The sequence below is a fragment of the Parasteatoda tepidariorum genome, chromosome 8, assembly GCF_982258835.1.
Source record: "Parasteatoda tepidariorum strain Cologne lab strain chromosome 8, Ptep-v5.0, whole genome shotgun sequence".
NCBI classification, from domain to species: Eukaryota; Metazoa; Arthropoda; class Arachnida; order Araneae; family Theridiidae; genus Parasteatoda; species Parasteatoda tepidariorum.
In genome coordinates, this window is record NC_141762.1 from 41,504,129 (window position 1) to 41,529,657 (window position 25,529).

The 25,529-nt window shown below is 27.0% G+C and overlaps 2 protein-coding genes across 2 annotated transcripts; one reads left to right on the plus strand and one right to left on the minus strand.

Moving 5' to 3' along the window:
* Positions 1–1,994: 1,994 nt before the first annotated feature.
* Positions 1,995–17,477, minus strand: LOC107457056 (THO complex subunit 4-A). Its single transcript, XM_087150187.1, has 6 exons — positions 17,194–17,477; positions 10,454–10,594; positions 6,087–6,234; positions 5,903–6,005; positions 2,730–2,844; positions 1,995–2,293 (listed from the first exon to the last, which is right to left on the minus strand). Exons 1-6 carry the CDS (start codon positions 17,380–17,382, stop codon positions 2,285–2,287), a joined length of 705 nt encoding a protein of 234 aa, XP_087006313.1. The 5' UTR covers positions 17,383–17,477; the 3' UTR covers positions 1,995–2,284.
* Positions 17,478–17,677: 200 nt separating this feature from the next.
* Positions 17,678–25,352, plus strand: LOC107456691 (L-aminoadipate-semialdehyde dehydrogenase-phosphopantetheinyl transferase). The gene is made up of 5 exons (XM_043044368.2): positions 17,678–18,102; positions 21,600–21,816; positions 24,357–24,478; positions 24,774–24,992; positions 25,079–25,352. Exons 1-5 carry the CDS (start codon positions 17,941–17,943, stop codon positions 25,232–25,234), a joined length of 876 nt encoding a protein of 291 aa, XP_042900302.1. The 5' UTR covers positions 17,678–17,940; the 3' UTR covers positions 25,235–25,352.
* Positions 25,353–25,529: the final 177 nt, after the last annotated feature.

Sequence of the window (25,529 nt, forward strand, 5' to 3'; positions counted from 1 at the left end):
GTATATTACCAAAGAGCTTAGCTGTATAAACATTTTAAAAAATTTCCTAAAAATGAAGCTATTTACTTATAAAAAACAATGCATAATTACCTAATAGATTTCATATGTAAATATTAGAATAATTATTTTCTGTGATAAAAGTTTAGTAAGAAACTTTAAAAACTAAGATTTCAACAATAAATAAACTTTGTAGTAGGCTAAAGAAAAATTCCTGACATTTTTTTTTTTGCAGTACTAAACTTGTTACACAAAGTGAAAACCCCGAAAATTTTACATGCTAACTCAATATTATCAACTAAATAATACACAAACAGTTTTATAAACTACATATTTAATGTAATTTTTTCAAACTGATATTTATACTAGTAATGATAACTACTAATGAAGAATATCACACCATCATAGTAACTAATAAGATTCAATATTCAAAAGGATAAACTTCGTGCTACAAAAAGTGAACAGATCAATAAAGCAAATATGCGAAAATTGTAAAACTGTAATTAGAACTTATTTTTATAAAATTAAACTAATAAAAGCAAGACGAAATTTTGGTCTGTAGATATGCAGATTTCAGTGAAATTAACGAAATTCTGGAGTACAGGAATACAATCACCTCTCAAACGACTGACAAACTTTATAATTTGCTGCCCAACTTAAAATTTGTTTTGATCATACTTATTACAAAAAAATTAAAATATTTTAAATTCCAGAATTACTTTGTTTAGAATAGAAAATTTTAACAGCCTTTTTTTTTTTACAAATTTATTAATGGATTGCTATACAAATCATAATAGTTTCGGATCAAAATATATTGAAAATATTTATAATAACTATTGGCGTAAAAACTAATATCAATTAGTTAATGTTTCCTCATACTAAAATCTAGATTAGTAAGTTCAAGACTTCTTTAATCAAATAATTTTAATAGAGGTTTAAACTGTTTCAAAACGAACCAATTTTAGAACAGAAAATATGCCCCCATAGCATTTTTGTAAGAGATTAATTTTGGAGATCTCTTAACTCACTATTCCAAAATTCTATATGATTCTAGTATTACTGATTGGAATCTATCCTTCTTAAAATCAGATAAAAGAGACGAACCAAAAATTATCAAATAGCAAAATTCGACACAAGATTTTTTACTGTATTTGCTGAAAGTAATAAATAAGCATGTGCTTTTTGAATTCATTAGCACAAAAATTTGATATAAAGTAGTTTAGTTCACCTTCATAAAATGATTGAATTACCTGACAGTTAGAAGAAAAAAATCCTGCAGTGAAGGCTATTGAATCATGCATATAATTAGTGGAGGGTCTTAGAGCTTTCAAATTTTGATGATTTTTTCTAATATTATATTGAAATTGAATGCTCTTTGATTGAAAATGTATAAATTTTGTGATTCTCCAAATTGATTATTTTAAAACCTGCACTTGCATTATTCTTGACACACAAAATTTCAGAGCAAAAAGCTAAAGATAAAAAAAACAATTTCATCAGAAAAATAAGAATTATAAGGATAACCATGTAACTTTTATTTAAATATAAAAATTTTCAACAACGGAAAAAGTTGGCAACAGAGCAAATGCAAAATATATCAAGAGTGAATGATACGTATTATACAGCAAATAAATCTATCTACAGTTTTTTTTAATTTTTTTTATGAAAATTAATAAAATACATATTTAGGAGATTTACTAACATAAGTTTGAAAAATTAAATGTATTGCATTGTTGATACTTCTTCAATTATCAATAAAGTGGTTTCCACTCAATTTCAGAAAAAATTCCCAGACTTTTCCAGGAACATCAGGTAAATTTCATTTGAAATCCATACCATATTTTATCTTATCTACCATGCAACTTTTTTTTTTTTTTATATGTTGTGTCAAATATTAGATTTTGTGAGCAAAAAAAGATTCACAAAAAGTATAATACTATACAAAATAATAAGAATGAAGTTGAAAACACACACAGGAGAGAAAAAAAAGGCATAAAAACAGATGAAATTCTTTAATGAAAACAGCTGTATGATCATTGACACTTATAATGATGCATGAATGAAAGATGAGAATTAAAAAGACAGTTAAAAGGCCAAATTTTCTTCTTCATAGCTGACAATAATTCAAAAATGAAATCACTGGTTACAAATCAACCATCCTTAAACTTCTGGAAATAAATGTATCTCAATCAAGAAAATGTGGCTTAACTGGATGCATAACTTTGTGAAGGCTGTTTACAATAAATCAACATTTCTATTATCAGTAACTTCTTGTACAATTCAAAAGTTACTCCATCTGAAAAAAAAAGAAGAAAAACGTGAGTCAGGTTGAATATTAAGGTCAATAATATCAGGGATACCACTGCAAAAAGCTGAAGTTTCATTTTTAAAAGAAAATTACCATAATTTATCATTCCCTAGCATTTTGGTCTGCCATCATTCCTTGATAATTCATAATAATTATGAAAAGCAACAATGTATTAATAAAAAATAATTTATCTTTTATTTTAAGATTTCCTTGTTGCATTTTTCTAAAAGAAAATGGTACATTTTATCTATTTTCAGAAAATTTAACTTAATGTTATGGAAGATTATAATAACACAAAAAGTTTCTCAAAAAATAAACTACATTACTAAATGTCTAATACAAAAACAATCTTAGAGAATATTCTTTATGTAACAATCGTAAAGAAATAGTGGTATATTTCGAGCAAAAGCAGAAAATAAATTACCTTATTTACATAGGCATCTAATTCAGCATCTAACTCTTCAGCTGTGGGTACTTTACGCTGCGCTCCTCCACCGCCTCGTCCTGGTCTACCACGATTGTTTCCACCCTGACGATTTCTGAAAATGACATTTATTGAAAACAAGCTAAAGCATTTCTAACAACATTACCACATGCTATTTCATAAGAATAAGTGCACTTCAGTTCAGTTTGGTTCCTATCAGTTAATAACAGCTATGTTGTAACTAGGTATTGAATAAATTGAAAATAGTATATGCATAGCAGCCAATAAGTTAAAAGCAAAAATAATAACACAGCACGATAAGCTAATCACGGATAATTATGAAAAGTGAAAAACGGACTATCAAAAATTAAAATATTGATATATTTATAAACCACACATTTCATATTTAACATAATTTTTGAGGTAATGGTCCTAATTAAATCACTCACTAATGAAGAATATCACATCTTTATACAGAGTATCTGCTACATTTTAGATTTTTAAATTCATGACTAATTCTAAGAATTTTTCATGACTTAATGAAGTCACTATTTTCTCGAACAACAATAAATTTAAAAAAGCATCATAATGACATTAATTAAAATGATAGGTATAAATAAAACTGTTACACTCTGTATCTTCACGTTTATAGATGTTAATAGTGTAAAGAAAGTCGAAGCAATTAAATAGCTGCAAAAATACCAAAGCAAATAATTAGTTATTTTTTCTGCAAAATTATATTCTAAAGATGCTTTTTTTGTTCATCCGAAAGAAAAGAAATACTCCTGATTTTTATATTCTCATTTCCGAATTAAAAAAAATTTGCCAACGACTGGCTTGCTTCAGCTAGAATTTTAAATTGATAAAATAAAAAAATAAATAAATAATTATAATAATTCTGAAATCACAGAAGTTTAAAAGATAAATTGCTCTAGAAAGGTCTTTTTTCTTCATTTTTTGAAAGAACACCATAATTAAAGAACATGATAAAAACATTTTATATTGTAATAAAATGTGACTGTGAATGAGGATGTTGTTACAAATTCAGATATTCGGAACACCAAAAAATCGGAGGGGGTAATTCCATTTTGAAAATAAAATTTTTTTGGCGACCTAAATCCATGACTTTCCAAGTTTTTTTTTTTAAAAATAGTTAAAATCTTGATATTTCATGACAAATTGTGTTCAATACCAAAATTCATGACATTCCAGGTGCGCAGATACCCTGTTTATAGTAACTAATCCAAGAAAAAACTTACTCCTTAAAGGAATCGCGATGTTGGATTTTAAAACGCAAAAATACAAATTGCGACATTGAAGTTTAATATTCAGTAAATACGAATCGCAATGCATAGTTTTTATATGTATAAATACGGAAATTGACGTTTGATATTACAACCCAGTGAATCCGAATTGTGATATTTGGTTTTAAAATTGAGTAAATGCAAATCGCGATGTTGGATTTTTAAATTGAGTGAATAGGAATCACAATGAAGGATCTTTAAATAGCATGATTATGAATCACATCAAGGAACTTTTAAATCAAATAATACAAAAATCGATATTAGTGATTCCGGCACAGTTCCTGATATTCAACATGAAGAACATCAGTCTACAAAATGAATCAAATCGGCGGAAGAAACATGCAAATGTCGCGAAATTCTGATATTCTCTTGGAAAAATCACATGCCCTGCTCTTAGTTCTTAGACCTGCCCTGGATTGAAAGAAAATCAATATAAAGAGTGATAAGGCGTTAGGACGCTGAAAAATAAGAACATTTTAACCTGAAATCATATTTCCGGAATTTTCGAAGCTAAAGAATCGGAACAAATATGATTTAATGGGAGCAGTTAGCAGCTATGTATATGCAGTAAAATCTTTTACAGTTCATAATGGCAGATGAAATTGTTATAATAAAACATTTTTAATATTGAAACATTAAAAAGACTATGTAATAAAACAGACACATTTGTTCTTCTTTTTGAACAACTACTTTTACTTAAGATACATGTCTAAAGTGTTTTTATATATATATATATATATTGATTAAAGGAAGAATTAAGAAGTTTCTGTACTTAAGGAAAGGCTGTAATGTCTGTGCACAATAAATAAAATAGAATTTTAAGAAAAAACTTCAAGGTTAGAAAAAACATAGACCAAAAAGTTTAGAAAAAATCCTCAGAACATAGAAAAGTTCAAAACTCACTTAGTTGGAAAAACAATTAACTCACTGGTAATATACAAATAATTTATCAGAAGTCACATTAATTCTCATTTAGTTTACTTTTTTAATCTTAAATTTAAATCTAATAAAATATCAAGTTAATTTAGATTAAAATAATTATGAAAAACAGAAACCCTTTAGAACAAGGACTATTTTCAATACCTTTCCTAATCACCTTGTATTTAAAAAAAAAAAAAAAAAAAAAAAAGCATTTTTTTCCGTCTAGATGTTACTCTACTAGTAGGTGGCTGGCTATAATGAGTATGCGTACTTGTTGACTGCCTAAAAGGAGAACAATACCATGCTCTGCAATCAGTTCTTTCATAATAACAAATATTCCATACATATTATCAACACACAACTCTCACAATTTAAAATTACCATTCGTTTTAAATGATGAATAATTTAATTTTAAAAACTATATTTTCTAAAAAGCAAACATCAATTGGTCAAATATTAAGTTTTGCAAAAAATACCTACATGATAAAAAAATTATTAACCATACTTAATAATACATAAATTGCTCTGAAGTAGATGATGCAGTTTAGAGCACTTTCTGCTTTCAGGGCTTATAGATAACATTCACTTATTTTGTGAAGTTAGCATTCCAAATCATAAAATTTAGTTATCGAAGTATTTGGAGGTATACTTTTGCATATGTGCTTGTTAAACGCACTTGCTCTATCACATTTAAAGTTAAACAGTTCTATATGGTTTTAAAAAAAAATATTTGAGGGATTTCTTCATTTTTTTAAAAAAAAAAAAATTTACTATATAACATATCTGTTTGCAGAGTAATAGAATAATCAATGAAAACTGAAAACAGCACATTATTATGGGTTTGAAAAAATAATTATAATAGTAAACTCAGGAATAATATAAGAGGTGTATAAGCAGAATACAAATAGAAAAACAGAATTTCAATGCATTGTTTATTGTTAGTAATACCTGTTAAAACCTCTCTGATTAGAAGAACCACCCAGCCGTCCTCTGGGTGAAGGATTTGAGCTAGGAACAGTAGAACTGGCGATTTGAATACTCATAGGTCTACCTATAAAATTTAATAATTGTAAAATTTCTGGGTGACGACATTGTAAGTAAAAACAAAGATCAAAGATATTAAAAATCTTACCATCCAGAGGAACACCATTATATTGTTTCATTGCTTTAACAGCATCCAGTCGCTTTTCGAAAATAACGTCAGCTGTGCCTAAAGATCTTCCTGATCTGTCATAATGAACTGCAGCTTTTCTTAGAGGACCAAATTCAGCAAAAAGTTCCTATAATATTAACATAAAATTATAATAGAGACAGATATAAAAGAATAAATTACGGTATTCAAAACCAAAAACAGAATTACAGTTTATTAAGCTAGCGGTTTAATTTCTCACAGCTACAGAACCCTAAATAATAAAGCATCTTTTAGCAGAACCCCAAATATATAAATAAAATTTATTAGGCACAAATTTCTTTATATTATAATTTTATCAATAAAACTCTTCAAAATAATGGGATCTGTGTCAAACAGCTGAATTTACAGACCTGGAGTGGCATCTAGCCTAGTTCTGAAAGTTTTAAGTGCATTTATTAGGAAAAAAAACAAATTAAAAAAAAAAAAAAAAAAAAAAAGATGAATTATGGTTTTTAAAGAACTTTAAACTTTGAGAATAGTTATTAGAGAAACGTAATTCACTATTATTGAATTAAGTCAGTTGAGTTTGAATTTAAAAGTATTAGGGTGACCCGGGGTAATTCAAAATCACTCTGTTTCTGGGGTAAATAATGATCACCTATGTTTTTTTTTTTTTTAAATTTGAGACATGGACAAGAATGCTTGTACACTTTACTAAAGTATAACTACATTTACTTAATAATAGTTTTTTTTTTTAATCTAACCAAATAAGTATCTTTTAAACTGCTTTCTGTATTTCCCATTTCAAAGATGGGTTTCAAAATGTACACATTTCTGCAAATAATAAATTCTCTTAATAATAAATATTTTGAGTTACTTTCTTTTTCTTTGATATAAAAATAGTGTAAGCTTTTGTTTAATTGTTTCACATATGCTGTAAACTAGGGGTACACAACCTTTTTGAGTGAAGGGCCACTTGCACAGCAGATAGATTCACGAAGGGCCACACGCATATTTAGTCATGTTAGCGGCAAATATGATAATTTTAATATAAATATTAGTGTTACAAGCACTTAAGATTTTCATCAGTAAACTTAATAACAATAACATATTTGCAAAAAATTAAAAGCTTTTAATTAATTTAAAACTAAAAAAACTGATACTTTCTTTTAAAAAAACTTTTTCAATTTTTCACAATTAATTTATCAAATATAGATAAATATTAGGGGGGATATAAGTTCTAACCAAAAAGAAGCTTACAGTATGAAATGCAAAAAATACACATTTTAGAGTAATATAAATTTTAATTACATATTTTAAGAAAATTTATAATGTTTAAACAAAAACCAAATTAATAGAATTTCTTTTATTGCGCTTAGAAATTCCAGCGGGCCACACATCAACAGTCAGTGGGCCGCATTTGGCCCATGAGGCCGCAGGTTGTACTGTAAATATTATTATTGATTATAGGAAACTATATCAAATGTTGCCCCCTACAGATGGGGTAATTTTTTATCACTGGGGTAATTCCTGATCATTGTCATTTCTTCTTATAAATGGTATAAAAAAAGAGCTATTAAACAGCTAATTGTCCTCTCTTAAATAACAGTTCGTATTTATTAAGTGGAACAACTATAAAATATATTTTAACTGTAATCACAAAATTTGTTTATTAACTCTATACAAGACAAATGTGTTCTGGTTTGTCTTACCTTGCTTCTATATTAAATTTATGTGTGTACATTGTTAGAATAATTTTTAATTTTATAAATTAACTTAATATAAATTAACTTAATATAAATCAGGGTTGGGTTTTTGACGTCAAAAAGTGGTTTTTGACATGACAGGGGTATAATACTGGTTTAAACCGTCAAAAACCTGTCGAAAATGTCAAAAACTGAAGTTTGCCAAGAAAATATATTAACTTCAAAACTACCAACAGTTGCCATGCATTATATTGAAATTTAATTATACTATAGGTAATCAGCAGGTTTTAAAATATTTTTTTTATTAAAATTAAGGTAAAATAACAGATTTAAAATCTCAGAGATTTATATTCAAATGCATGTGCAGAAAAATTTTGCACAACAGTTGTTTAAATATTTATATTTAAAAAAAATAAATTTTTCTTTTTGATACTTAAGAAAATTAAAAGTTTATTACTATGCATTTTTGACATATAAGGAACATATAACTAATATTTATAAGGAACTTACAAGTTATGTTGTATAAATACAAACTTGATATAAGATACAAGTGTTTAAATTTTTTTTTAATGTTATACCGAATATCTTTATTATCCAGTATGTTAATTTGAATTTAAAAGTAGTTAAATTTATGAATAATGATAAATATAATTCATATTGTTTATTATATTTATTTATAATTATTACACTTATCATTTTAAAAAAATTTTTATCTCTTAATTTTTTTTTCTCCACTTGTATTAAGAATACAAATAATGCATATCTTAAAAGCAAGAAGTAATTATTCAACAGCTGAATATTTAGATATTCAACAAAACTACATCGTATTCAGCAAAATGAAATTCACAAGTATTTGGATAAACTAAATTTTCAGCATAGTAAATGAATAGGCTGAATATACTGTAAATCGACACTAACTACTCTGTGTATTTAACAGAAAGCACTTAAATTTGTATTGTCTTATGTTAAAAAGATTATTAAGAAGATTTAAAAGAATATTAAAAAGACTTTTCTTTAAAAGAAGATGTCTAATGTACAAAACTGCTAATGTTTATCTTTAAAAATGTCTAATTTTTAGTATAATCTATACTATACACTAAATTTGGTTATAAATAAATTTCTTAATAATATCACTGCAGATTTTCAATAACACATGAAAATGAATACAGAATATTACAAAAGATGTGAGTTTTAATAACACATGAAAATGAATACATAATATTACAAAAGATGTGAGTTTTCAAAAGTACAAGATTTTGGTTACTATTCAAAATATAAGTGTTTCTTCAAAATTTTACATTTATTTTTTCTAGAACATATTTAGAAACACTATCCTTTAAAAAATATATAAATTTTATGTATTAATTAAATTTCACATATGAATATAGGTTTTTGACATTTTCGACAGTGAGGTTTTTGACGTGACGGTTTAAACCATGGTTTAAACTGTCAAAAACTGTCACATGTCAAAAACCTGCCAACCCTGATATAAATATGGTGTGAAATTATAAGCCTTAAAAAGATACTTAACTTTTAGAAAGCAAAATCAGTGAATTTCTTTTAATGATTGAAAATTTCAGTTTGAGAGCTGCTGTCAAAGCTGTTGACATACCTAATTTAATTTTACACTTTCACTTAATGAAGTTAAAAACCCTGAAGCAGAAAGTGCCTAAAACTGTGACGTACGTCGCAGAACAAACATAGTCCTGCAGAACAATTTGTATATTGAATAAGTGACAACGTTTTCCTTTGAAAGATTTTTAAGACAGCCCTTATTTTAATGTTCGGACCTTAATATCATAGGCATTTTATTAACAATTCATCCTCGTCATTAACAAAACTTTACTTAAAAGTGATTGAAAAAGTAACAAGTCAAGAATGTTTGCCTTGGTTTAAAAAATAATGTAGTGTTTCTGTGTATGATCCTGTATTTTAACAAATGAAAATATAGTATTTTAACATAAAGTTGACTTTTTTTGCTGTGAAATGTTTGCAGAACATTTGTATAAATTAATAAGTCCTGTTGCAGAACATTTGAAAATATTCTGCTTATGGGGTTAAAAAGTCCAACAAAAGTTACCCATGTGGGAACTCTTTTTTTAATATTCCTGAAGAACATGAGAATGAGTTGGCTGCTTGACTAAAATGTATGGCACAATGCAAAGGCTTTTGGAAAATTTAAAGTGTTAATCTTTATTCTTGCTTTTAAATAAATTGTTTTATTAGCTGCCAGAACATATCTTTTTGGTTTATTTGTATGATCTTGATGTCTTATTTGTTAATTACATTTGTATAATTATTTTTAAACAGCCCCTTTACTATAAAAACTGGTGATCAGGAATTACCTCAGAAATGATCAAGAGAAGAGGTAATTCCTGATCACTAAAAATTTAAAATCTTTTAAATTCTAATTAGATTTTCAAACAAAAGAAGGTTGCATAGGAATCATCTCATAAACCCTCAAACTTCCAGTTAATATTAAAATTCGACCTTGAGTAGTTTTTTCACAAAATAGATGCTTGCATTTTTTGATATGAATTTGTGAACCACTGAGCTATTATTTTTATTTTACTTTTATTTAAAGACTGAACCTTTATAAAACTAATTTTTTTTTTAAAAACTTAATAAACATAAAAATAGTTTTAAATATTATAAAATTACCTTTATATCACTGTCGGATACTCCATAATCCAAGTTGGAAACTAACAGCTTTGTCGCCCCTGTTGTGATACCACCAGCCCTTTGACCAGATACACCACCATCAAACAAATCGTGCTGCCATCTATCTGGCATTTCAGTGGGCTGAAAAATTAACAGATAACCATTAAATTAATAAAGGAAAACTAAATTATGTATTTATAATTTTCTTTTTCTGTGTGTTTTAGATTCCCCAATTAATCACTTTTTGGTGCGATTTATTTGTCTTGATTTCATTGCAAATGTAAACCTAAGTGATTTTTAATCCTTATTTTTTTTGCAGTTACAATAAAAAATTCTAATATTTTTATTACGACTTGCGTATTTCAAAATGGACAATTACAGTCAAATTTTTTTAAAATTTTAATGCATTTAGAATCCCTCAGAACTCCCAGAAAACATTTTATTACTTTTCTAAGAAGGCTATTTATTTAGTTATTTTCAATCAAAAAACGCTTACTTTAGTTTTCGCCTGAAACGGGGAGTCACGTGATTATTCACGAACTGATGTCACAAGTGTCCATCTGCCGTTCACTTACAGTAGCCGTGCTGTGAAAACCAATATGTTCTTGCTTTCGTTTAAATTTTCTAATTAAATCCAACCATTTTAGATGGTCTAAAGCTATCTGTATAAAAAATTGCGCTTTAATATCGCTTAATAAAAATGTGTATTTGATATAACGTATTTTTATAATGTTAAATTTCAGTGGTACCCACTGAAACATTGTTAATACTTGACGAAATTTTGTAGCTCAGAATATTTAAGATTTTTTAGTTCAATAAAAAAAGTGCATGGTATTGCTTATAAATGATGCGTTATAAATACAAAATAACTTGGTTTTTTCATTTTTAAACTATAATCTTAATTTTAATGTATACTTCAAGTTCATTTGGAAGATTTATTTTCATCTTAAGTGAAAGAAATGTTGGATCAATTTCTTATGTAAAATAAATAGTTTTAGATTTTAAAATGTAGGACAGCTTAAGTTATTGCTAATTTTTATCTATTTATTCTAGCGTGAATTCAAAGCATGTAATTGTATTTATAGCAGTAGCCTCTTAAAAAACTTGTGATCCCAGCAAAACTTTAAATTCATATATATATATATATATATATATATATTTCTGCAGATTTTATTAACTTTACTTTAATTGCCTTAATCTATGTTATAAGAGTATTTGAAATCAAGCATATGCATTTATTTAGTTCTTTATTGCAGAAATAGGAATAAAATTTTATAAATGCATATAAAAATAATTTTTCGCCATAGCAAAGCTCCTATTTACTCAAAGAATAAAAAAAACAACATTACTGTTTATTTTTTAATTATTTAATAAAGAATGTGTATTAAAATTTCTTTCCATTTTGTAAAAGTTATTTTTTTATTTTTGTTCTCTAGCTTTAGTGAAACAAAAACTTCCAGCTTAATGATATTCGCTGAAATTTTGTGGATAAATAAGTTAATTAGATATGGATAAAAGAGAAATTAAGTGAAATTTTAAGTATAACTAGATTATGGTGATGATGATGGTCAGATATATTTCAATGGACTAGATTCTTGAAAGTGTTGATACATTTTCGGCTATACCGTATGCATAACCTGAGATTTTTTTAAAACTACTTTATAATTTTTTTAAAATTAAAAATGAATAATGTATTAATTTTACTATTTTAGAATTCTTCATTGCAAGCACTGACAAATAGCTTGCAAAAATAAGGAGAGAAATTAACAATAACCATACTTTATTAATACTATATTGCAGAAAAAGGAATTAAAATTTATAAATTTAAAAATAAAAATAATTTCGAACTGTAACGGAATTCCTATTTAAGTTAGGAATAATAAATATAAGCGTTAATGTGTATTTAAATATTTAATACATAGTGAAACAAACAAAAAAAGATGACATAAACTGCATTAGTAAGTATTTACCTAAAAAGAAAATCCTTCAACTCTAGTAATAAATAAATAAATTAAAGAAGTAACATTAAAAACATTATTTGAATTTTTGATCATTAGCACATAGATTGTAACGATGATGGACTGATATTTTTCAATGGACTAGATTTATGAAAATACTGATTTGTTTTAATGCAATTACGAATTATAAAATCATCCATCCTATATCAAAATGTATAAAATTTCTATCCAATCTGCGACTTATTTTAATTAAGTAATTAGGTTGTAATGAAGCATTAATTTAATTTAAAAGTAAGTGGAATGAAATAGTATTTTCTATGAACTTTAACACTACTGATTTCAGCCGAAAAGAAATGTTCATTCGCTGTAAAGAGCTACATAATCATTTCTTCAGATATTTTAAGGATAAATAACAACGTTTGAAGTTTTAAAACCTCTCTTTCATTTTGCACACACTCTCAGAACCGTAAATTTAATTCACAAAATTTTTACTGATAATTTACAAAGGATGTTCATACGGTATACGTGATATAAAAACTAAAAGAGCATTGAAATAGCCTTAGCGGATGGAGACGGTACGTTTCCCTTCGGCACATTTGACGTCATAACCAATCAGGGGTCGTTTTTGATTGAATCACTTACGGAGGCCTTTTGGGGCAATTTAAATGTTTAATAACTAAATAAATTAACATTTGCCGAAAAAAACAATCAGATTTTCGGTTTCAGGGGAGAATTTCCAATAAGTTAGGTATGAAAATAAAAAAATTTATGATATGCTGTAATTGTCCATTGCGCATTTGATACGCTTCATTCGTGCTGAGTTCAGCATAAATTTAATCCGTGATAAATTCACCCGTGAATCGCTTGAGGTTTACTTTCGAAGAGGTATTAACCATGTTTCCTATCAAGTGATTGGTAAGTGTTAGGTGGTGTAAACCTATTAAATGAAAATGACTGAAGTCTAAAAGCACTTATTCGGTAGCATATGACTAACTTGAATATCTGTGGTAATAGGAAAATTACATTCATTTACCTGTAAAATAATACTTTATCATAAATTCTTTTTGTAAGGGAAAAAATATTGTTTAAAGTTTAAATAAATATCCTTGTAAATTATTTAATTATTCTTATATCAATGAAAATATTCCAAATATAAATTACCGAGCTAAACTTTGTTATTAGGGTACCATTACCATAAACGGAAATTTTTTTCAGTCCCAAGAGTGTCCACTTAACTGAGGTTTCAATGTATATGGTTATAAATTTACTTGTAAATTTTATGCCGAAAATCATGATTTTCCATATAAGTAAATTAAGAAAGGCTTGATATTAAAACGTCAATAAAAAACAAGTGTTTCACATATGAAATAAAGATGTAGGGAAAAAACTATAATACTGATCAAAAGAAATAAACTAACAGATGCGGAAAAAAAAAAACTAACATTGTAAAAAGATCCTATTAGTGTAACGCTTAAAACAAAAGTTAAATGCTACATATATTTTAAAGAAAAAAGTATTCAAAAAAACATTAAAAGAAATATAGTCTTTTTATGTTGATTAAATGTCCAACCTTATCATATTATGTTGATATAAAAATCCCACCTTATCATACAAATAAAAAATTTTAAAATATAAAATTAAAAATCTACTGTAATCAATCCCCAAAAGAAAATTTTAAAAATAAACATCTCAGTTTTTCAATTACTGTATGCACTAATTTTCAAGACTTGCCAGACGTGAATGAGAAGAAACAAAAGTGATATGAAATAAAAACAAAACACAGTAGCAGAGAAAGAATGTAGCAAAATCTGCATTCATATAAATAAAACAAGGTTCCAGGACATCAAGATGAGTTGATGTGACTAGGGTAGAATAATCGACTTTATTGTCCTGCAGGCCCGGAAGCAGAAAGTGCCTAAAACTGTGACGTACGTCGCAGAACAAATGAAGTTCTGCAGAACAATTTGCATCTTGAGTAAGTGGCACAAATTTCAGCCCTTCGAAAGATTTTTAAGGCAGCCCTTATTTTAATGTTCGGACCTTCGTATCATAGGCATTTTACTAACACTAGGTTTCCTAAAGGAAGTCATTTTGACTGTTTTTTAACTGCTTTTTCATTTGCAAAAAATGTACAAATAATAATGTATAAATTAATATTTTCCTTCCAAGTGAAGTAAATTTTTTTATCGTTAATATTTACTAATAACTTGTTATATAACTGTCAATAATATAAAAAATTCATTAAACAAATTCTTTACACATTAGTTATTCTATCACAATGCAGTAATTTTGACTGCCTTTGAGCAATATAGGTACATACTAAGTTTCAGTCTTTCTAGTGTTATTAATTCATCATCATACAAGTACATACTAAGTTTCAGTCTTTCTAGTGTTAATAATTCATCATTGTCTTTATTAAATTTTTTTGTTTGCCTTTGTTTAAAAAATAATATAGTGTATATTTTAACGTAAAGTTTGTCTTTTTTTCGCTGTAAAATGCTTGCAGAACATTAGTATAAATTAATAAGTCCTGTTGCAGAACATTTGAAAATATTCTGCTTATGGGCCTGCAGGTTAAGTTTGAAAAACTAAGAGTTTTTTAAAATGAGTAAGAGAAAAAAATTTCTGCAACGTTGAATTTTCTGCTACGTACATTTTTTGGTCCATATTGAATAAATATTTGGATGTATATAAACATACATGAAGCAGATTAAGTGATTTACATCAGTCATAATCATTTACTTAAAACCTATAATAATTTCTACATGCCAAAATTTATATATTCGAAATTTATTGATCCCCTCTGCACAGGCGGTTAATTGCTACCACTGAAAATTACACTCAAGATAGTCTGCAACCTTAAAATAATTGTAAGGTAAATTTTACCCTATTATTAAAAATAATTACGTAATCATTTATATTTCAAACTAAATATTAAATATGTTATGCTACGAAAGTAGGAAATCCAAAGCAAGCTACTGGAGGCTGAATTAAACGGAATTCTTGCTATGTTTTCAATTATGCTAAGGTTAATTTGAAATTCTTTTACAGGGTTCATACTCTTTCTAAGAAAGTAAATTTCAGGAGTAACTAAGGAGTTTTTCAGGAGTACAATACAATAAATTCAGGAAGTGAGAGGGAAAATTGTTTTCTTTTCATTCTTCAAAATTTTCTTCTTTATCAGCTCTTCTCTGGCAACAAAGCCAACATCAATTTTGGTTGCCTCTTTACAAATTTCTTTATCTTTGTGATTTATACTTAACACATTGTATTAAGTATAAATCGATTACGATGCTGGAAGCTTCTCTTCTTTTATAAATCTGTTCAGCACATCTTTTAATAGCAAGTTGAGATCACCATTTAAAAATGGTAACATGGGTTTATCAGTTTGATACAATTTTAAGAAAGGTTCAACATCTTTCACAACATGTAAAATGAAATTATATTTGGCAATAAACAGTTCATCTTGAATCATGTCCTGTAAGATTATATATGATTTATTGTTTGGCCTAGAAAACTTTTTGTTTTCTATCTCCTTCAAATAAGTTTTAACATCAGGCAAAATTTCTAAAAGTCGAACTAAAACTTTTTCATTCTCTACCCACCTGTGTTTGCAAAATTTTAAAGGGAATTATACAAATTCAGGATTTACAGATTCAAAATCTTCTCTTCGGGCAAGAGAGTCTTTAAAAAATTGGCAAACAGATGATGCAGAATGCTCTACTTTTGGAAAAGCAACAGAGCAACCACCCCTAAAGGTATTATGCACTATGTGCAGTCCACATGAACTTACATTCAAGAGACTCACATTGTGTTCATTCTTCATTTTTTCCATCATTATGCCTAGCACTTTTAGGTTGACATTCGGGCCATCTATAGATAATAGTAAACTTTTAGTATTTATGCACAAGCATTTCTCACTTATTTTTTCAAATAAAAGTTCAGATGTAACATGGCCTAGAAAGTCTGAAGAATAGTAGCGCATATTTATTTGGTTACCATCCTAAAATCTTACATGACAATCCAGTTTTTGAATTGATTAACATCATTTAGACTTTCATCAAAAAGCAGTACATAATTGGTTTCCTCTTTCACTCTTGACTTAAGTAGAGACAAAAAATATAGCGCAATACCAAAAACTGAGAGGTAGGCAGTTTTTTATTCCACCACAAGTGAAATTGCTTGCTATCTCGCTATCAGAAAACATAGCTTTAAAAAGAAAATTCGCATTTTCACAAGATTTGTAGGAATAATGTGAGCTTAAAACCTTTAAAGTCCATAAAATTTCAGCTTTTGTAGTGAGGCTATTCAAATGAATTGCTCGATTCAAATTATAAACCGGCACAGGAACAACACTTAGCAGCCAATCTTTATACAGTTCATCTGCTAGCCAGGGACGAAAGGGATGGGAAGACGGAAGGAATGATTAATTATTTTCTCCGTTTAAGAACCGTTTTTTATTTTTGTTAAAAAATTTTCAGGAGATAAAATGCAATTTTCAGGAGTTAAAATGCCAATTTCAGGAGTTATAAGGGCCCTTAGAAAAAAAAAGCTAATTTCAGGAGGAGTATGAACCCTGCTTTTAACAATATACTGCAAATACATTTAGAACAATTATTAGTTACAAACCACTAATGCAAATTATAGAATTAAGATTTAGTAAAAATAAAATATATAAGTATAGCAGCTAAGACTAATAACAAAAGAACAAGTAAAAAATAACTTAATCTCATTGAAATAACAACAAGAAATTATAATAAGTTTATAATGACATTTACATACTCTAGAGTAAGGTAATTGTCTTGGTCTAGCTCTGTTGCCTCGAGTTCTTATTGGATTCATGACGGAAGGTCCACGCGTTCGGCCCCTAAGTCCACCTCTGCCTCTTACACCACCTCGACCTCTTAATCTGAATTGTCCTTTGCTTTGTTTAATAATATCGTCAAGAGACATATCCAATTTATCCGACATTTTTATAACTTTAAAAATATCAAAATGGCAAAATCACAATTACACACACCGCTCCAGTCAACAAAGCAGACAAAATAAATTTAAAATACTGTTGCCAAATGTAAAATTTTACAAAGACATATTTCAAAAAATTGCATCAGTAGTTTCTTTAAATTATAAGTAAACGTGATTTAAAATGATTATTCATATACATTTCCAAATTTCTTTTCAGAAAAAATAAAATTTTCAAGTCTTATTGAACTTTAATGGTGACTTTTCCTTAAGAAAGCTATAAGCTGAATATTTGAAAAGCAAAATGTTCTGGAATTATTACCAGTATCAATACTGGACTTTTTCAATTTGATTTCTGGATTTTTTCTCTAACAAACTATATTTTTTTTTTATTTTCAGCATAATATATTAATTTTCCCTTTATCTAATCATCTATATAATGTTTGGAACGTTTATATCATTGTATGATTTTTATTTTGTCCCGTAATGTTGAATAATCTTTAAAACCAAAACCGGCAGACTCGTCAATAAACAGTTTAGAATAATAAAAATCGTTTAACTACCAAAATGTCATTACAGAGTACGTATTCTAATGTAAGATGGGCATTTAATTTTGGAAATTGGAAACCTCTAAAGGAACATTGGAAACTTGCTGTCCAATGTATTCAAAAAGAAGAAAGGGAAAGATGTTATCAGTTTTGTTTCGTCGAAGATTGCAAAGCTTCCTTGGTAGGCAAATAGTAAAATAGCATTTTCTTTATGTATCTGCCAACATAAACATTGGCCGGTTTTAAAGTATATTCACAATAACTATCTTAAACATTAATGACAAGATTTTAATCGCTAACTACTACTATTTTCTTATTACTACCTTTAGCTTTTAGTGTATCTGATGTAGTGTTTGTTTTTAATATTTAGTATCAAGTTCAGTGTTTCTACTTCTGTCAGTTTTTTCATTTAATTAATTATTAAGAATATATGTTTAGTTATTTGCAGCAATATTATACATTACGATAATCTTTGAATACCTTGTAATTATGTCTGTTGATAAATGTTACAAAAATTTATTTCAGTAATTAAAATGACCCATGTCAGAAAATATGAATGAATTTTTTTTAACGCTACATTGTGTTAAAGCTCGTATTTATCGGTCCTAGGAACTTACATGCTATATTTTAGTATTGTATGACAAATTTTAGTCTTATATTAGAAAAACTGGAGTTGTAGAGATTTTATTGAGATATGTGTTGCTATAAAATTCTATAATAAGATTTGAAAAACAACAGAATATAGATACATAAAGTAAGTCAAGTATGAGATTCTGTACTATGCTACATAGATTTCATGTTCCTCTTAAGTCTTGGAGCTTTTACCTTTTATAAAAGGTCCTTAAAATAATGTAAAATGAAAAACGGAAAATTAATTCCGGAAATATTTATTTTATTTCCATAAATAACTGTATTTATCAATTAGTAATTTATCCAAATGAATAATTTTTTCGATATGTGTAATTTTCCTTTTAAATAAGTTGAAAATGATTAATCTTTCAGAGTAGCAATTCAGTTGAAAGGTGGAAATTTTTTAATCACAGGTTCAACAAAAATACTGTGTTATTCATTAGACATTTAAATTAACTAATGAAAGTGCAAATTTAATGAAACTATGCATAGTGAAATTTAAGTTTAATTTTTTAATACATTAAATTTTTGCATAAGTTATATTCATCCTACTGCACCTATTTTATTAAACTTTAATTTTTCCTGCTTCTTTCAAAGATATTTTTCCAAAAGAGTTTTGTAATGTGTAAGTTAGTACTGTATTTGATTTTCAATCCTGATTACTGAAAACTATTTGGTAAGGAAAACTATTTGTATCTCTATTTCCTTTGCATGTTTAGATATATATATATATCATTTTTAGAAGGGCAGTTTCCCTTGCCTGCCTCGTGATCCCTATGATTGCGTCCTCTTTGCCCTTTATTTAAAAAAAAAAAGCCACATACTCTTAAAAACATCTTTTTATTCATATTCCGTTTTTAAAAAGAATTATTTCACTGTTTAAATGATAATTAGTCTCTGGTAAAATTATGTGTGTTTATAGGTTTATTTCTGATTACTATTACATACATTTATTTCATTAAGATTATTCTCAACTTTTTAAATTTTTATAAGTACCTCTTTTATGAGGCATGGTAGATTAATAATTTATTTTAGTGATTTTGAATTTTAAAATTATTTTTTTAAATAATGCCATGTTTTAAAAAATAAATAAATGCACCATTAATTGTTTATTTTCTCATTATTTTCAGTTTCAATTATAGAGAGAAGTTTTTAAGTTGTTTATCAGTTAATAATTTTTTTTTGAAAAAGAAATTTCTCCGCTGAGATTATCTTTTAGCATGCCTTTAATTATTCTCTTTTTGATAATGAGAAAGACATAATACATAACATATATACATGTAACCAGTGGCATAGTATGTTTAATGTATGTTCGATGAGGGCTATCGGTTATCACCTTCTAATATATATATATATATATATACTGATGGAAAAAATATCCCAACACCAGGAAGGAGTTGTGCTAAATAAACTATGTTTGGTAGGCCTGTTTATACAACTAAAAGATTATGTCTATTCAAATTTCGCCCTTGGCGCATAACAGGGTTGGCAGGTTTTTGACATGTGACAGTTTTTGACAGTTTAAACCATGGTTTAAACCGTCACGTCAAAAACCTCACTGTCAAAAACCTATATTCATATGTGAAATTTAATTAATACATAAAATTTATATATTTTTTAAAGGATAGTGTTTCTAAATATGTTCTAGAAAAAATAAATTTAAAATTTTGAAGAAACACTTATATTTTGAATAGTAACCAAAATCTTGTACTTTTGAAAACTCACATCTTTTGTAATATTATGTATTCATTTTCATGTGTTATTGAAAATCTGCAGTGATATTATTAAGAAATTTATTTTTAACCAAATTTAGTGTATAGTATAGATTATACTAAAAATTAGACATTTTTAAAGAATAATACTGTTAAATACACAGAGTAGTTAGTGTCGATTTACAGTATATTCAGCCTATTCATTTACTATGCTGAAAATTTAGTTTATCCAAATACTTGTGAATTTCATTTTGCTGAATACGATATAGTTTTGTTGAATATCTAAATATTCAGCTGTTGAATAATTACTTCTTGCTTTCAAGATATGCATTATTTGTATTCTTAATACAAGTGGAGAAAAAAAAATTTAGAGATAAAAATTGTTTTAAAATGATAAGTGTAATAATTATAAATAAATATAATAAAAAAATATGAATTATATTTATCATTATTCATAAATATAACTACTTTTAAATTCAAATTAACATATTGGATAATAAAGATACTCGTTATAACATTAAAAAAATTTTTTTATACACTTGTATCAAGTTTGTATTTATACAACATAACTTGTAAGTTCCTTATAAATATTAGTTATATGTTCCTTATATGTCAAAAATGCATAGTAATAAACTTTTAATTTTCTTAAGTATCAAAAAGAAAAATTTATTTTTTTTAAATATAAATATTTAAACAACTGTTGTGCAAAATTTTTCTGCACATGCATTTGAATATAAATTTCTGAGATTTTAAATCTGTTATTTTACCTTAATTTTAATTAAAAAATATTTTAAAACCTGCTGATTACCTATAGTATAATTAAATTTTAATATAATGCATGGCAACTGTTGGTAGTTTTGAAGTTTATATATTTTCTTGGCAAACTTCAGTTTTTGACATTTTTGACGGGTTTTTGACGGTTTAAACCAGTATTATACCCTTGTCATGTCAAAAACCACCTTTTGACGTCAAAAACCCAACCCTGGCGCATAAGTTTGGTGCTAGTAGGGCCACTATGAACATTTAAATCAGGTTTGTTTTAAATATATGTTCTACTGTACGTCGGCGTTATTTTTCGTTAAATTTTGACTTGGTGAGGAGTTGCTGTTAGTTAAGAATGCCTTTAAGAAGTTGAAGAAGCCATTTTCAACAGCTCACAAAAGGATTTAATGTTTCCTTCTAAATTTGTGATGATATATTTTTCCTATTTTTAGTATGCAAGGGTGTATATTAAAAAAAAAAGACTTTATTGTATGTCTTATATTAATGTCATTAAAAATTTGAATTAGATTTGTAAATTTCTTTTTAAAGAATTTGTCTAATTTCCTATTTCTAGATTGGCCGATTACTTATGAGAAAAGCTGCATCTGAAAGCTGTGCTTTACCATATGATAAACTACATTTTCTTAGGACAAGTTCTGGCAAGCCTTTTCTAGGAGATACAAATATTAATTTCAGTTTTAATATCTCACATAATGGGGATTTCTGTGTTTTAGCTGCTTCTAAGCAGAGCATGAATATTGGAGTTGACGTTATGAAAATTGAACATAGAGGTAAAAACAAAATTTATCATGTTTTTGATCTGATAGTGTTTGCAAAAACTTCAGTAGCAAAATATCTTTATAGGATGAGTGTTAGTCTATTCCAAAGGTTGTAGTAGTTCAATAGACTCTCAGTATGACCATATTGTCGGCATTGACCTGTCAGTATTTTTACTTGTTGATAACTTTCAAATTAGAGAATTTTTGTAGAGTGAACCATGGAATTCTTTATTTTCTTCCCATGCACTTAAATTGCAGAGCTTAGATTCTTTTCAAAAGTCCTCCATAAAGGTAAGTTTGTCCCAGTCCAGAATTAAAACTTTCTTGCATTAAAAAATGCAACTTAACATTTAATGTCACATGGTTATTAATTTGGCTAGCTGTTTATCAACAAAATCAACTGTTATTGGTTAGCTGTGATAAATTTAATTATGATATATCTTTGAACATTCTAGCTAATCATCTAGCTAATCATCTTTGAACATTTTTGTAAAATCCCAATATCTGTGACCCTTTCATTAATGTAATCGACATGTAAAGTCCCATTTGTTATTCCATAGATGCAATCTTATTCTAATGTCCATTAGAACATCCAAACTAGACCGTCAAATTTATCAAGTATACATTTTGCGAGTAAAAAAATATCATTGAATGAGAATGGATATTGGGAAGTTTCACTAAAATATAAAATTTTTAATACAAATATTTCTAATTGATGTTAGAATTGCTTAAATGGAATCTCACTAACTGTTACTGACAATTCTAAGACTGGTTATTTTTCAGGTATGCTGAAGGAATTTTCCATGTTTTTTAAAAAATATTAAACTTTCCTTGACTATTTTTTGCTTTTTAGAGTCAAATTAAAAATCCCTGACAATTACAGGTTTTTCCCTGTTATGTTTAGCCTGTGGAAGCCCTGTTAAAGAACTTTTGTGACTGTGTAATTTTGTTTTGTCCTCCTCAAAAATTGAGTCTATTCGACGCTCTGTAGGTCTGCTACAAATTTGAATTTTTTATTTTTTTTTATCTATTTGTGAAAATTTCTTTAGTTTATTTGCGCAAATTTATTAGTAACATTTCACTGCAAACTCTGAACTCATTGCATAAATAGAACTTACATGAAAAAATGGTCACATAATTGTAAACTAGCTCAGTAACATTCTGTTACAGAGCATGACTGAAAAAAAAAAATTCAGTTACTTGTTTTCTTTTATATTTCATTAATATTTTAGACGGTTCAGGGGCCAGGTTAAAAAGCTTTGGATCCCATGGTTATACATTCCTGATCTACACTATGGAAATATTTTGTTTTTGTTTACTCCAGCTGATAATTTTTCTGTATAAAAATTCTGAACCACATTACACGTTTCAGAGACAAGTACTATATATTGAGACATTTAGAAAAAATTAAGCTTAAAATGCCTTGAAACAAGAATAGAAACAAAATGTGAGATATCAGTAATTAATAGCATTAAAAAGAATTAATTTATCTGATTTCATACTTCAAGAAATTTATTCCATTACAGTTGTCAAAATTTAGAAAGGAAACCAAAGATAATACAATTTTTAAAAAAATATTAACTCTAAACTGACCAAATCCTATTACTAAGCTACTGGTCGATCGAGGAATAAATATAATATAAATTAATTCTATGAAAACAAAAGATTTAATTTAATATGAGTATCCATTAATAACAGAAAGATGGGAATTTTATCTCAGCATACGAAAACTGCTGAAACTTTATTGTGATGGCCTAAACAGAAAGAGATGATGCCAGAGAGGATCTACAACCATTCAGATGTACATATGCTAATAGTTAATAGAGTATAATTTTTTATTTTTAAAAAAACAGTCAAACTAACTTATAATGAGCACAAGGGGACCACAATATTTGCTTGTAATAATCGACGGCCCATAAAAAAAAAGGGTTCATGAAAAAAATCATACAAATTTATGCATTCTTACTAAATTATAAATAAAATAGTTGCTTTATTTATTTTTGTACAGTTCAAAAGAAGTTAGTTAATTAGCGTCGAGTTGACTTTTTGTCGTGTTATTGTTCTTCAGATTAGATTTATGGTCTGTAAGACATTGTCATTTGCACTCCTGCTTTCAAAAAAATTTCATGTTTGCTGGATTTACAACTCATATTAACTTTCACTTATCTTCAGAATGTCAAACTAATTTTTCAAAGATAGAAAGAGCTATGAGAGGTGGAAACATGTAGATATTTTATAAATCACAAAAATATTGCTCACTAAAATCAGGGTTTGCTTTACATTGTACAAACCAAGTATTTTCGATTTATTCGTTAAATCTGGATTCACTCGCTTATAGCTTGTTATAATCGAGTTGGATTCTTAGTATATTTAAATTTGTTTATGAATATTTTTAACATTTTATAAAATATTACTTGTTAGAAAGCTATGATATTTTTAGATTTGTATCTAACCTTAGTGACCATTTCTTTATTTTCATTTCCAATAGTAAAGTTCTAAAAACTTATATTCAAATTCAGTCATTACATCTCATTTTATCTTATTACTTACAGGAAGGAGAACAGTTGAAGAATTTTTTACTACTATGAAAAAACAATTTTCTTCATATGAATGGGACTTTATCAGTCAACCTGGGTTTGAAATTGAACAGTTAGGAAGATTCTATAGACTATGGGTGAGTTTATTTTTTCTTTTTATGGAGGAATAAGGATTGGAGGATTAATTTCAATTATGGAGGAGTCATTTCAACAATTATTAAGATAAAGAATTAAACCCAATTTAGTGTGCTATCATAATAAAAAAATATATATAAACTTTTTTTTTTTTGGATCTCCTTCAAAAAAAGGTTGTGGTGCAACATTATAAAAGTAATTTTTTTATTTCTAATGAATTATTTTTTATAAGTTTTAAAAAAAATTTTAAATCGGTTTTTATTTTTAAAATAAAATATGTTTTATTCACTTGTTTAGTGTTTAAAAGAAAGTTATGTGAAAGCGGTTGGTACTGGAATATCTTGTGATCTTCAGAAAATAAGTTTTCATTGTCAAACTCCTGTGCTTCAGCAAAACATTATTACTATTGACACAAAATTATATTTGGAAGGGATTATACAGCCAAAGTGGAGATTTGAAGAAACATTTCTAGACAACAATCACTGTGTAGCTGTAGCTTTAGAACCTAATAATACAGTAAGCGAAATATGTCTGTAATAATATAATTTATTTAAAAATCTTAGTCATTTTCTCTAAAAATCTTTTTTTTTTTTTTTTTCTAGGGATCTGAATCCAGCGACGAAAATTTTGATCACTCATCTAGTTGTTTTACAATATTAAGTTTTGAAGATCTTATGATAAACTGTAAACCATTTGAAAACATAGAGCAAAGTTTTTGGGAAGCTTTTCAGTCTAAAAATCAAAAATCTTGTTCATGAAGTTGTTATTGTATATATTTTATCCTCTTAAGTAATGTCATTGCAGAAAATTTGTTGTTATTTGTAAATTTTAATACAGTTTTTGATAAAAAATAGTTTGATTTATTTTAACTTATAATTTTTGTTTCATTATTATATAACTAATGTTGCTTAAAAAATACCTACTTGTAATAATCTACTTTGTAATATTACAAGCTTTATTTAATCATTTATATATATATATATAGAGAGAGAGAGATGACATAATTACTGGCCTGGCAGAGTAAAAAATTTCCGCTATTGTTTAGATACATAA

Excerpts from the sequence above, each read along its gene's own strand:
- LOC107457056 (XM_087150187.1), bottom strand. The coding sequence starts at position 17,382 with ATGTCGGATAAATTGGATATGTCTCTTGACGATATTATTAAACAAAGC. Across the intron at positions 6,235-10,453 it reads TATCCGACAGTGATATAAAG|GAACTTTTTGCTGAATTTGG; the intron begins GTAATTTTATAA and ends TTAATATTATAG. Across the intron at positions 2,845-5,902 it reads AATCAGAGAGGTTTTAACAG|AAATCGTCAGGGTGGAAACA; the intron begins GTATTACTAACA and ends TGTCATTTTCAG.
- LOC107456691 (XM_043044368.2), top strand. The coding sequence starts at position 17,941 with ATGTCATTACAGAGTACGTATTCTAATGTAAGATGGGCATTTAATTTT. Across the intron at positions 18,103-21,599 it reads AAGATTGCAAAGCTTCCTTG|ATTGGCCGATTACTTATGAG; the intron begins GTAGGCAAATAG and ends TCCTATTTCTAG. Across the intron at positions 21,817-24,356 it reads TATGAAAATTGAACATAGAG|GAAGGAGAACAGTTGAAGAA; the intron begins GTAAAAACAAAA and ends TATTACTTACAG.